Below are 14,746 nucleotides of genomic sequence, written 5' to 3' on the forward strand. Positions count from 1 at the left end.
ACTAGCAACGTGGAGCTCAAAACCCTCGAAGGTGAGGGCATAGGTTTCTTCAATGGCAGCTACATAAAGAAGTACTTCCCTCCCATGCACCCATTTCATGAGCCTCCAATGCTACCTTCCGCTATCAATGTAAGAGTAGCCACCATCACTAAGATGGATGATGAGGATGAAGAAGATGTCGAACTAGCTTACCTACGCATAACGGTCATTGCCAAGCACACATGCACCTTCAATGCATTGATCGATGCGGGGGCTAACTTTCATATCTTAACTCATAATCTTTGGACCCAAATTGGCAAACCACAGTTATAGCCCACTAACACGAAACTCAACCCGTAGTATGGGCGCCGGTCATACACACTCTTGGGAAGATGCAAAACTGCAGTTTCTATCAAATCTAAGAGCATACATGTGATGTTCTATGTGTTGCCCAATACTAAAGAGGCAAGTTATTGTTAGGTCAACCTTCAAGAAGTAAGCTCGTTGTAATGTCAACTACAAGTCACAGCGTATCCACCTAGCCATAGGCAACATCTGCATAGTTATAGCCTTCGGCAAGGGCTGCGTGATTCATGCCGAGTCCGCAAGGCCACCAATAGAGGAACTTGCCATCAATTCTTAGGAGGGGTTCGTGACTCGTCACCACTTACCAAACCTAAAGACCTAAAAACCGCTAAAGCCAAGACTCAAACCCCTGAACCAATGCTTCAATGGATACGTAAACCACAAGACTTGCCACCTAAGAACAGACACCCATGGCCGCACAAGGCTATTGACCCACACTCGAAAACTAGGAGGCCAAGACAAAACTTTGGACATCGACGTATGGTCAAGCCGCGATGGGTCCCCAAGACCTTATTGCAAGCACACGGCTACTATACGAGTAACACCTGGATATGGCTACCTAAAGCCAAAACAACCAAAGGCTCTACTCAAATGCCACCCTCAAGCTTGACCACACAAAACATCAAACCAGAGGCACTCAAATCCCAAGAAACTCAAGTTGCTAGATTCATAAAACCTCCAAGATCTAAACCCGCAGAATCTAAAACAATCTATAGGCCAAAAACTGTAGCCTGCTACTACCAACCTTTCTCAACATGTGCTTGCTAGTACCCCACAGGCCTCGAAAGCACCCTTAGTAGCCATCAAAGCCTAGCCTATTGCACTATAAGGCAGGCCACAACCTCAGAAGCACCTCAAGCTACAACAATCAGCCCCTAAACTCTCTAGTTCAGTCAAACCCCAACCATCTACCGGCCTTAGACCCTCTTATGAGTGGCGATCAATTCTAACCTTGGCCATGGACTTAGCTGAAAATACGGGGAATGATGATTGCTTGCCTAAGATGCTTGGATGCTACTTTCATGACACGAGCTATAAGCTACAATCGACTAGACTTAGGTCTCTTAAAAGAACCTATAGCAATGGAAGTACAAACACTTCCTTGCTCTTGGGAGGAGTCAAAATTTGTATTCGTTAAGGCTTCCGAAATAGCTAAGGGGTTAGTTGCAACTAAGATATCCATGGAACAGGCAATCAAAAAGCGTCTCATTATGTCGTATAATAAGAACACGATCGTGGCCATAGACCAAGAAATCGAGAAGTTGAAATAGCTTGCTAACAATGACTCCTCCTTCTTGCAGAAATTGTATTCTCTTCAATTGCAATGGGAGCTAGAGGGATGCCAAATAGTGACCAACAATGAACAGCGACGCACAATCAAGGCATCAGAATACAACCCAACCTATGTAGCTCCAACTTCATATAGGGTGTTGACTACCCTTCGTAATAGACCCCTAGAAGAACACATTAAGGGACATCCTTATTTAGATCGTATCCTCACTAAGGAGGAGCTACACACTGCTAGCCAAGTGGACTCTGGTGACTTCTTGCTTGATGTCCTCACGTATGTTACGCATGTAGACATCTACCTTTTGGACATGGATAGTTATGCTAATTTAGAATATAACCCAAATTTCTATGCTTGGCTAATGCAAAAATAAAAACTAAGATGTGATGAAGGCCCTTCATCCTCTAACCCTTTAATCCTAGGAAGGATTCTTCTCATTTCCGAAGGGGAAGGGGGGTAAGGTGAATCAACATCAAATTAAACACCTAAGGAAACAAGAAAAGAAAAAACACATCTTAAAAGCCTCAATCCACATCTAAGAACAAAAAAGGAAGGAAAACATTAAATAGCGATTGAGGAAAATGTCACAAACTTTGAAATAAAGCTTGGAAGGAAAGTCTATTTCTGTACTAAAAACATTTGAATTCAAAAAGCATTAAGTTTTTTCTTCCAGCAAGTGACTATTTTGAAAAGCGCTAATGACAAACCATGGCTTATGACACAAGCTGAAGATGACGCAGCAAGACCGAGCCTATTACCTTTCCTTCATGGAAGAGGAAAGAGCAAAGTATGGCCTCTCCCTAAAAAATCAGGCATACAGCTAGCTCAAATTCAAGAGCATTCACAACACCGAAGAGGTGGTGACCAGTGAGGAGGCCATCAGGAGGATTGTAGACCAGTGAAACCTTGCCAAGTATATTGAAGAGTTTAGACTAGAGCCTAACCACACTAAGTGTGTGTAATTCCTGAGGACATATAACCCCGACAAGGAGTGTGGAATAGTATCCATGGGAAGCATAGAAGGAATCAAGCAGGTGCAGGTCCTGCTTAGTAAAGCCTTGGTGGAGAACACGTTGGGATTGGAACCAAAAGTGGAAAAGAGGTAGAAAAGAGACGTCTATGCCATGCTAAGGATGAGAAAGGAGAGTGTCTTGATGAACAATGGCATAAGCATCAAGGACATCCTCGACGCGGAAGTCAAATTGCAGGCTAAGGTGATCCACTCCCTCTTATCCAACCAAAGGTACAACTCGCTCATGTACAGAATCAGCGTGCCCACTAGAGAGCATGGCGGCTCATTCACTACATGAGGTGGATTGGAATGGCTACGTGCCAAAGACCATAGACCAATCCACTAAAGCACTAGCCCTTAGAAGCAGACCGGTGGGTGGAGAGTCCCCAGCATCGAAAAGAACCAACAGGAAGAAGCCTTCAGCCAAAGCCTCGTTTATAAGGTATGGAGGAATCTTGACCGCCCCTATCCAAGAGGCAATAAAAGAGGCACAGGATGGAGAAGAGGGAGCGGATGAAACACCTGATAGGTCATCTCCTCGTCAGGACAGAGAAAATTCGAGTGAGAGAATGGTTAGTGAAGAGGAGGGAGAGCAAGAAGCTCAATCTAGCACAAGGAAAGCAAGGATGCCAAAGAAGAAGACGACGCAAAAAAAGTAGGAGGAAGAAAGGAAGAAAAATGAGAAATCAGACTTGCAGAAAGCCAAGACAAAGTCGAAAAGAGCCAAGGAAGAGAGGAGGAGAAAGGCCGTTGAACGGAAGGAGGAGTTGAGGAAGAAGGAAGAGGAAGACATTGATCTGGCCAAATGAAGGTCAATGGAGCAGCAAGGTGAACAAGGCAAAATGGACACCTTAAGCCCAAGGAGAGAGGAGGGCCCGGGCTCAAGCGCTTAGGTACCTAAAGACACGCCAACCACAACACAGGAGGGCAAGGACAAAGCCCCCACCCACCCCATTCCGCCCCTCATGGTGCATACCCGCGTGACAGCAACACCCACCCAGAGCACCCCAGCCATGGTCGATGCCACTAACCTTATGGCCTGGGTCCAATATTTCATTAACAAGGAACTGGCTCAGGCAAAGAGCATGAAAACCCCGACTATAGGGCAAATACCGACAATAGCAACAGATGCCGAGTCAAGGCAGAACCCTAAGCGAAAAAAGGTGGAAGCCTCCACAACTCCCATCCCCACAACTGTGATGCCACCCACTAACTATGACAATTATGTTGCAGAGCTACTTTCTCAATTGGAGAAGGCCAAGGAGGAAAAGAGAATAGTAGTGGCTAAGTTGGAAGCCGAGAAAGTGGCGGCCTTCTAGCTAGAAAAAACTCGGCACGTGGCCATGTGCCAAAAAGAAGTTAGCGAGCTAAAGGCCAAGCTCAATCCCAAGGAAGAAAATGGGAAAACCTAAAGACAATAGCTCAAAGACGAGAACCAAGAGCTAGTTGCACTACAACGCGACTACAAAATCTTAATACTGTAGCATGAGGACCTGGAAACTCAAATGCAAAGAGTCCAACTAGGCATGAGGAGCTTGTTGAAAGAAAAGCAAAAAGGAAGAAGGAGCATAACCTAGAGTTCGAAGACTTGGTAGTCAGGGTGTTCCTAGAAATAGATGAGCAAGAGAGGCTGGAGAGAGAAATCGAACACTTGGAAAAGGAGGAGGGGCTCACCCATAAGGGGAAAGAACAAGAGTCAATCATAAGAGCCCTAACACAAAGGCAGTGGGAGAGCTCTAAGGGGATGATGAGGAGAGCTGAAGAGTGGGCAACCCGCAATGAAGGGAGGGTGAGAACCTTGGCGCACCGTTTAGCTCAAGTAGAGAAAGATAAAATGCTTACCGAAAGCAAAGTAGAGGCCACATAGGTGTGTTTCAAATGCAACAATGCGCCTCCCTGAATACCCTATTGGAGTTACACAAGCAAAGGAGGGAGAGTCCATAGAAGCCATCAAGAAGAAGCTGGGAATGGCACATAGGGCCCTGAGAGTGGGCCTGCAGATGCCACCACAGCCTCGCTATCTCCTATTGGCAAGCCTAACCCCACAAGAAGTGGACACACTTGGATTCACTGAAGGAGAACAGCAAGAGCCAAGGCAGGAGGAGGAGGTGGACATGAACTTTGAAATGGGACTGCATGAGGAAGAGCTTGTCCCACCACCTCCTTCCCCACGGCCTCTGACGAGCAGCGACACACAGATACCTCCGCAGAAAGAAAGGCGGTGTTGAGAGAAAAAAGAAAATAAATGGTGGAGGAAACAAGAAGAAAATGGAATGCCAAAGGAGTAAGAGCACCCTCGGCACCTATCCCACAATGTGAGGACAATTCCCTAGCAAGCTTCCACACTGACCTTGTAATCTGGGAGAGGTAAGAAACGGCTCAAGAACCCCTTTGACTTTAATTTCCAATTCTCCACCACCCTGCATAGATTTTTGCCCATCAAGGTAGTGGAGGAGGTGATTAATATTAGAGCTAGTCTCAAGGAGAAGTGGCTGAAGGAGAGAGAGTAGAACCCCACACTATGGGGCACTGAAGATGCAAAATTTTGGCAAAACAAAGTTTTTGAGGTGCCAAGGTCTGACCCTGGTTACGAATGCCACCTACATGGAGAAGGAGGATATGTGACACCAACATGGACACTTGGATGGCCTTTTGCAACACTCAACCCTTCAAGCGAAACAACCCAACTTTCATGCCATACCCTCGAAGGGTGGGAGTGGATTTTGACTCTAGTGTCCACGGCTGTTATGACTTCCCAATAATTTATAATCTACATTGTACTACATATGAAGATGCCCTCATTTTCACATCAAAAATTTTGATAGCTATTTGGTATCTCATGCAAAGAGCTAAGTAGCAAAAATAATACACCAACATGATATTGCTCAATTTTGAACACATAGCAAGAAGCTTAGAAGGGCTCTGAACTAGTAATTGCCTTTTGCCACCAACCAAAAAAAACGTAATCATTCACATGCCGATAAAGGGGACTAAAAGACCACTATTCTAGATCAAGATGGTTTTCAACCCAATTAGTGATAAAGCTTGGTAAATAACTTTTAATAAAGAAAATGAACTAGATAAAAGAAGTTACTCTCCAATCATCGATTAATCAATTAGTATATCATAAATTAAGGATCATATAAGGAACCTTGTGTAATGGGCTAAATTAATGAAGTCGATTGTATATGACAAAACAATATAATAGCATAAACTACTTAGATAACTCATCGGGTGATTTAAGTGCAAAGTGGGAGAGTGCAATCTCAATGGCCACATCCAACAAATTGGTAGATGTAATAGAATAAGTCAAGTAGCTTTCTAGCCTTTAGGATCGCAAGCAAAGCTAGTTGTTTATGGAATGGTTGTTGTGTAGAAATTGGTTACCATATGGAAATGCTATGGCACAAAGGCCTTAAATTTCATACATGCTAATCTTAATATTTCTTCAAGAAGAGAGAGATTCATTGAGAGTGAGGAGACCAAGATAAGAAGAAAGTAAGAGGAAAAAGAAAAATAAGAAGATTATTTCTTTCTTGCACTTCATTTTCTTCTTCCTTTTACAAAACTTTCAAATGTGATGCATCAAGCCTAAATTATTAACCAACTCTCAAGTGAGAGTTTCAAGCTATGCTATGGACATCATCACAACAATGTCATAGCATAAATTGTTCAAATAACTTAAAACTAGTTAGATGACTTGGGTGTGAAGTGGAAGTGTAACCCTTACAAGTCGTATTCTATAGACAAGTAGACCCAATAAGTCAAATAACTTTCCAACCTTTAGAATGATAAGTCAATCTAGTCCTTTAGAGACATAAACTTTGAATGAAGGTAACTACCTCACTGGATGTACCTCGTTTAGCAAGGAAAGCATCATTCTCTTTGAAGAAAGTACAAAAATTGATTACCAATTGATGAGAAATTGTTCACTTTAAACCAAGTGTAGAAAGCAATTGCCATATTCACTAAAACATGAAGGCATTGTGTTTGGTTCATCAAGCTAGATGAACCTTAGAATGAGTTTGAGAACTTGGAAAACCCTCAACCACAATCCAAGAGCTTAGGCTTCAACACTTTACGACAAGGTAGAATAAAAATTTTTACGAATTGGGGGCCAACAACTACTTAAGGTTACTCCTTTAAAGAAACCTTAAGCCTATAATTCTTGAAAATCTAGATGCATTTTTAGCCCAAACCACTTTGTTAGGGCTTCTGGGCCTTTAAAGAAACATGAAATGATTCACTTCCCAAAATCTTTCATACATATTTTCCTCAAATCAAGCAACCCATTCTACTCCAAATTAGGCCACAAAAAATGTCCATCTGAAAAATTTGTCCACAAAAAATGTTCATCTCAAAATTTGTCGAAACATCCAAATCATTGAATCCATATTTTGAAAAATCATGTATTCAAAATATAAAGCATCATGTGAAAAAAAAGACGCAAAGTTGCAACAAGACAATTTCAATAAAAACACAAAAGGATAAAAGAAACCATAGAACCGTAGAAAAGGGTGTTCTCAAAGAAAATGTGGACAAAGGTGAGAGAAGATAGCACGAAGAGAGCAAAAATGTCACATAAAGGCTACAGAAACCGAAGTAATCATCTCGCTTGAATGGCCTAAAATCTTCATACGAAAATAGAAACCAAAGAGGCCTTATTGTGCTTAAAGAGAGTGTGGGGTCTGCCCTCTCAAACAATAGTGCTAAAGACTTTTGTAGAAAAGCACATGCTCAATAAGTATCATTTGAGAGCTATGTGGATTCCAAAAAGCAGCAATAGATCTTGTATCTAGCCACAAACATAATAGATTTTCCTTTGTAGAGTCTCATACCAATGATGGCCACAAAGACATAATAGCTTTTCGTATGTAGAGTCTTATGTCAATGATGGTTCTGCACGTGAAGTTGTAGTCTAGTGTGTGAAAGTGTCCTCAGCCTTACCAAAGACGTTCGACTCAATTCTAATAGCTTAGCTAAGAATTTAGGATGATATTGGTAAGCCATGTTGAGTTAGCCCTCACATATTGCTATGTCAAACAAGCACAAATGCCAAGAACCTGGTCCCCCATTCAAGGACCAAGCACATTGAGGTTCATTATCATGTTGTACATTTGTATATGTCAATGATGGCTCTGCATGTGAAGTTGTAGTCTAGTGTGTGAAAGCGTCCTCAGCCTGTGAAATTGTAGTCTAGTGTGTGAAAGTGTCCTCAGCCTTACCAAAGATGTTCGACTCAATTCTAATAGCTTAGCTAAGAATTTAGGATGATATTGGTAAGCCATGTTGAGATTAGCCCTCACATATTGCTATGTCAAACAAGCACAAATGCCAAGAACCTGGTCCCCCATTCAAGGACCAAGTACATTGAGGTTCATTATCATGTTGTACATTTGTATATCAAGCTAACGACCCTTAGATTGGAGTGTGCCCCCCTAATCAAGACAACATGGAGATATTTTTAACCAAGACATTACCCTCGGGCAGCCTTGGTGATCGATCCTACAAAGCTTGTTGGACTACCGTGATTCTTCTTTGAATCTTAAGATGGGGCAATGGTTTTCCCCCCATTTCATTCATACAATCACCTTCTGCTTCCCCAGTATGGCACTAAGAGGGGGTGATGAGAGTAAGGATGTAGTTCCTACTGGGATTTTATCAAGCTCTTTTTAAGGCAGACCAGTTTTTCTGGCCAACTAGGCAGCACATTTACTGATTAGCCAGTTTACAGGTTGGAAACAATGCACTCATTTTAGGCTCCCTTTGTTAAGTACACTCAGTTCCTCGATTCGTCATTCCTTGTTTCTGCACTCTCTTCATTTTTTTCTGTGTCCACAGATTCCATCACCTGTCTTTAAAGACCATGTAGGCAGAAGTGGATGCACTATCACGTAAATGCCTTCCATTTTGTTCTCACTTTTCCATATTTATGATGTTCCACTGACACCTTGGCAATGCTCCAAGTAGTCTGTTATCAGATGTATCTTACATTAACTGTGGTCTCATGATCTATACCTATACTTCAGTGAAGTCTTCTCAGGACTAAAGTTTATCATGATCCTAGCAGTGGGATGTGTTTGCCACATGGATATACATACTCCCCTGTCTGTGCTCAAGACACAATATCAACAGTCTCACTTCAAAGAAATGGACAAAGCACTGAACACTGGTGACAAGCCCTGATGCATGGGGGTTGTCTTTTGGGGACCTGATCTCTTCAAGGCTCGATGGAAGAGGATAGTCCAACCATAGATGTTGATGTGCTCTTGTATGGTACAAACAAACCATCACACCACATACCATAGCCTAGCAGTCATTGCCCCCATCCCCCAAATGAAAAGAGGGGTTTTGAGGCACTATTCCAAACAATCACCCACCTTGGTCAACTGGAAAAACATAAATATCTCCAACTCACTTGAGACTCGAAATGGAGGGAGTATACATGATCTTTGTACACATGGGACATTGGTCTGCAATTAGGCAGCCTCTTCACTTTGCCATATTGCTTGTATGCCAAAAAGTACAGAGATATAGGTAGCCCCATACGTACAGCTTGGCACAAAGGAACATTATTATAACTATCATTCTTGAGAACCTGCACGTATCTTCACATGTCACAAATCCACATGCAGCACAATTGCCCAGATCAGCTTGTCATCTCATCAGCTGTATATTAAGAGAAGGGGAACAGCCAGAGTCCATTGAGAGGACAGAACTGGAGAAAGGCTGGTGACAAAGGGAACTGCAGATGTCCAACATACTGCTAGCTCAAGGAAGTTTCTTATTTGTTGATGTGTATCTTTTCAATACTATCATGTCCGTCATGAGAACACAACCTTTTAACCAAGGGTTTTGCAGGCGTCCAATACTTTATTAACTTCGTAAAGATTACTGCTTGTTCAAAGATGTACCAATTTGTATGTGCCTTCATCTTCGTGCAATGCTTTCAATGACATCACACTTTTAAAAATGTGATATGATTAAGAGTCTGACACAATATTGGGTGGGTTTGAGAAACTGTATGATGTTTCTGAATCTACCTCAAGGGCAGTAGTTTGAACTAATTTCATGTAATTGCAACTCACAAGTATTTCTAGTATGCTAATTTGTGGGTGTGAAATCTGACATTTGTCTGCAAATCTGAGACTTGAAATATGATTATGGACCTTTCAGCATCCAAAGGCCCTCCTGCACATCACCAAAACTTCTCAATAAGAGTAGTGTAAGAGTCAGTCATCAAATTAACCCTTTTGACGAACTCCATGACAATGCTCTAAAGTTTTTGGGAATATTATGCCATCAGTTCACAAACTTAATTCTCTGAGCTTTGCATAGATTCTATCACTAAGCATGTGTGTCTTGTCTCCTACAGTAAATGTGTGAACCTGACTGCCAACTTCAATAAAGGCCTTCGCTGGCTTCTTCCATGCACTTGCACATCTTCTAACTTCTTCCAAGTTCTCTGCCTCTTGCTGCAAGCCAGCGTAAGCATATATACTAGACATAACCATATATCCAGCTGCATCTCCTGGCTCAATTTGCAAAGAATAGTCAAAGCATCGTTTTCCTCTCTGCACGTCAACATACCTTCTGCATGCAGAAAGCAAAGATTTCCAACCAGCAATATTATATTGGAAAGGAGCAGTTTCAAGCAAATCTTCTGCCACATCTAGATACCCCACATGCCCAACAAGATCAACTAAACAAACATAATGCTCCAGAGCTGGCAGAACACTATAGACTTCTCTCATTAGTTTGAAATGGTGAAATCCCTCATCCACAGCACCAGCATGATTACATGCAGAGAGGAGACACAGAAACGTCACCTCATCTGGGTCAAAACCAGCTTGTTGCATAGACGTAAAGTATTTGAGAGCCAGCTTGTAATCATTGTGATAAGCATGGCCCCCAATCAATGCACTCCATACAACCACATCCTGCAAGTGCAACCTGTCAAACACTCTATGAGCAGCTTGGAGGCTCCCACATTTGGCATACATGTCAATAAGGGCACTGCCAATGCATCTATCATTATCAAAACCATAATCTATAATGCTTGCATGAATTGATTCACCGTGCTCTAGTGCAGCTAAGCTAGAACAGGCCCTTATGATGCTAACAAAAGTGACCTGATTAGGCTCCGTCCCTTCCTGCTGCATCTCTTGAAAAAGTTTAAAGGCCACTTGGCTATCCCCATTTTGCACATATCCTGCAATTAATATGCTCCATGTTACTACATCTCGCTCTACCAATCTATCAAACACTGTCTGTGCATTCTCAAGACTCTCACACTTGACGTACATGTCAATTAGGGTATTACTTACATAAGCATCTACCTCCAAGCCATGTAGAATAATGCTGGTGTGGACTTGTTTTCCATGCTCAAAATATGGTTTGCTGGAACAAGCTTTCATAATACAAGAAAATGTGACTTCATCCGGCACTATATAATGCTGCTGCATTGATTGGAAGAGTTGAAGAGCTTCTTGAGAAAGGCCATGCTGGGCATATCCACTAATCAAAGAGTTCCATGTAACACAGTTTTGGTTTGAGAACCTCTTAAACATCATCTCTGCATCCAAAAGATCTCCACATTTGGCATACATGTCAATGAGGGCACTATTGACACATGTGTCTGATTCATACCCACACTCTGCAGCACATATGTGAACATGCTTTCCTGCTTCTAGGGCTGATATGCTGGTACATGCATTGATAATGCAGACAAACGTAACCTGGTTTGGTGAAATGCCCTCATGTCGCATCTTTTGAAAAAGATGCAAAGCCTCTCGACTTTCTCCATGCTGAGCATACCCATCAATCAAGGAAGTCCAGGTAACAACGTCATGAGTACATGATTTCTCAAACAGCAATTGAGCATCTTTAAGGCTTCCACACTTGGCATACATGTCAATAAGAGTATTTCTCACAGAAACATCTGAGTCGTAGCCATTCTCTAAGATGTGGCCATGGACTCGCCTACCATGGTCTAAGGCTATGACACTCGAACATGCTTTTAAAATGCTAAGAAAAGTTACTCTGTCTGCCTCGATCCCATCACTTTGCATGCACTCAAAAAGTTCCAGAGCCTTATAACCATGCCCATGCTGGGCAAATCCTGTAAGTAATGCATTCCACATGACCATATTTTGGTGTCGCAATCTCGCAAACGTTCTATAAGAATGCTGTATGCTTCCACATTTACTGTACATGTCAATCAAGGCAGTGCTGACAAATGCACTTGATTCGAGCCCACTCTCTAGGACATGGGCATGTATGAGCTTGCTTTGGATGATATCCATGGTCGAGGCACATGCCTTCAAAACCACCACAAAAACATGGCCATCTGGTTTCACACTTGCATTCCTCATTTGATGGTACAATGCAATAGCTTCGTCATGAAGTCCTACTCTCCCATATGCTGAAATAATAGCAGTCCATGCAAACAGATTTGGCTCACCAAGTTTAAGAAAGACCTGATTTGCTTCATTTAAGTTGTCACATAAACTGTACATGCGGATCAGGCGGCTCCCCAAAACAGCATCAGCATCTAGTCCACTTTGAATAATTGAAAAGTGTGTTTCTTTACCTTGTGCCAAGTCTTTTTCAACAATGCATCTCTCTAGCATAGGAAGGAGATAACCAGAGCAAACGAAATCATCCTGACAGTTGGTATGCTCCTGGAGCTGACAATTTTTAACTGATGATTCACGATTGCTTGATTGACTCAGAGCACCATATAAGCTAGTGGCATTGCCCGCAGACTTCCTACATAAATAAGAGTTATCACAAATTGTCACAATCAATAAGAATATAGAAACTCTTGCTGTCTTCAAAAAAGAATAAATACCAGCACATGCTGCCTGTATTATTATGAAAGAACCTGAGCTGGTAATTGCTGCATGATGATACATGGTTCCCCAGTGGACAACGTTTATGGATCAGAAACACTGGCTCTACTTCACTAAAAGCAGAATTCCATGAAGTAGCACTATCACAAAGGAGCTGCATGCCTTCTGAAAATCTTAGAGCTTCCTGCATAACAGAAGGACTATTTAGAACTGTGAAAGGAGAAACACGATTAGAACATACAACGACATACACACTACTCTGAATGCATAAGCATGTGTCACATTTTTTCGCATACACCACACCTTTAGAACATATGAGTAAAGAGTCAATACCTGATTGTATTGATGCTTGAAACCAGAGGGATCAATATAATTGACTTGTTTCAGCAAAGTGGACGAGCCTCCAAGCACTTCCACCATATTTTGCACCGTAATACTTGCATCTGCATCACAATCAAACAACTTACATCCTTGCTTACGTGCTTAAGAAACAGTAAAAAGGAACTGAGATACCTCCGTTCAGGTTGTTTAGCCCGTTGACCGCGGTCGGGGCTGTTTGTATGACTGGAACGGCTACGAGAGATTCCATGCTATAAGGGACACTGATGATGATTACCGGTTGAACTTATCGTCCTGCATATAGAACACAAACATCGCAGTCCATGGTATGGAATGGAAAGGGATTCTCTCCCTGCTTGCGAAGATATTGGACGAACAACTCTTAGGGATGTAATCAAATGCATTGCAAGCCATGGCACCCTCCAAGGCACAGTTTGGCACATCAAAGCATGAGAAGCCATGGCATTTAAAAAGCTTGTGACATTTTTCCCCGACAGCCAGGACTTCGCACAACCGTCCTGCTCGGTATCCAGCTTATCAGCTGAACGGTCAGATTCCTGTGATGATGTGAAGCCATTGAAGCATCCATGCCAGACGCGGCTCTGATGGTAGAACCTTCGCAAGAATGGCAAACATGGTTGCAGCAAGCGTCGAGTCGATTCTTATCTGCTCGCTCCTGTTTCTTGTTCTTCCTCGTCTTCAGATTGGTCGAGAAGGCTCGTTGATTAGGGCAGCAATAATGGATACAACCATCGGATAAGCTCTCCGGCTGTACAGGCACAATCCTTTCTTCTCTCACGGGATTTAGGAAGTTCCAAATGTTTCATGTAAAACGAATTTGCGAAATCTCAAATTTAGAGCAAGTGGGTTTAAAACCTTCAAACTTTATCTAGGTTGACACGTGTAGCCAGGCTATTAACAAATCTTGATTGTATAATGTGGTCACTAGGCGCTCCGTGCCTAGACTCGCTTGGCGTTTCGCGCTGGGGCGGGCACGGTTTTTGCGGGCGGGGGCGGGTGCTGGACGCGTGGCACCCGCCCCCGCGTTCTCCTTTTCTTTTTGTGGGGGAGGTGGGGGGCTACCACGTGGCACCCGTCTCCCACCTCTCCTTAACTAATAGTATAGATGTTCACCTTTCCCATTTTATGCTTGAAGATAAACAAATTACATAAGATGTACTTATTTAAGATATGCAACAATTGCAAAGCTCTTACATGAAGTGAAGAAATTTTGAGTATGTTGCTAATGGGAGGGATTGTTATCCTCTTCATAATAGTGCCTCACAAGGAAAAAAAAACAACCAACGAGCAAAGTCATTCCAAGCTTAAAAGGCAATAGCTTTAACATCATACCATGACTTTTCCATATAAATGCTAAACACCAAGAGTATAAGGGAATATAGATATAGCTAGTTAAATAGCATACTAAAGAGGTGGCACAGGCATCTTCATTGTTTTATAATTATAGGGAAAGATGCCATTCCCCCATATGCTTTCAAGAAGAATCTTTACTTTCTTTTATTGCTCAATATCACAAAAATAGGTTGTAATAAAAACATAGTTTTGAATGTAAAATCGACCATTGGCAAAGATTGTTATGAAGATTGTAATTGGCTTTGCTATAGTCAAACCTTTGATCATGGAAAAGAATCAAATGAAAAAACTACATGCAATCATGAGATAGCACTTTTAAGTATAAAATTCATTAGTTTGAGCTCTAAAACTCATTGTAAAATAGGTCAAGGATTACAATGTCCACTATGGAGACATTATATACATGTTACTGGACTTTGATAACCAATGACAAATTGCTAGAAACAAGTAGTTTTAGATTTCAAGTAGCTTGACACACATTGTAGATTATAGTTTTGATAGTTTTGGAGGTTATTATTAGCTGATGTTATATGC

At 42.0% G+C, this 14,746-nt stretch overlaps 1 protein-coding gene across 9 annotated transcripts; it reads right to left on the reverse strand.

Moving 5' to 3' along the window:
* Nucleotides 1–8,421: 8,421 nt before the first annotated feature.
* On the reverse strand, nucleotides 8,422–13,670 carry LOC148022760 (pentatricopeptide repeat-containing protein At3g09040, mitochondrial-like). 9 transcript variants are annotated; one of them, XM_087695682.1, is made up of 7 exons: nucleotides 13,013–13,670; nucleotides 12,833–12,942; nucleotides 12,499–12,683; nucleotides 10,973–12,416; nucleotides 10,778–10,857; nucleotides 10,475–10,598; nucleotides 8,422–9,836 (listed from the first exon to the last, which is right to left on the reverse strand). In XM_087695682.1, exons 1-7 carry the CDS (start codon nucleotides 13,086–13,088, stop codon nucleotides 9,807–9,809), a joined length of 2,049 nt encoding a protein of 682 aa, XP_087551808.1. In that variant the 5' UTR covers nucleotides 13,089–13,670; the 3' UTR covers nucleotides 8,422–9,806. The 9 variants fall into 9 exon arrangements, 8 of the variants coding, with proteins under 8 accessions (XP_087551808.1, XP_087551810.1, XP_087551804.1 ...); XR_015693537.1 differs by having other exon boundaries at nucleotides 10,778–12,416; XM_087695684.1 differs by lacking the exon at nucleotides 10,475–10,598.
* Between the last annotated feature and the right edge of the window lie 1,076 nt (nucleotides 13,671–14,746).

This window comes from Lygodium microphyllum, chromosome 16 (genome assembly GCF_053477565.2).
Source record: "Lygodium microphyllum isolate KBCC chromosome 16, Lygodium_microphyllum_v1.1.10, whole genome shotgun sequence".
In the NCBI taxonomy this organism is placed as follows: domain Eukaryota; kingdom Viridiplantae; phylum Streptophyta; class Polypodiopsida; order Schizaeales; family Lygodiaceae; genus Lygodium; species Lygodium microphyllum.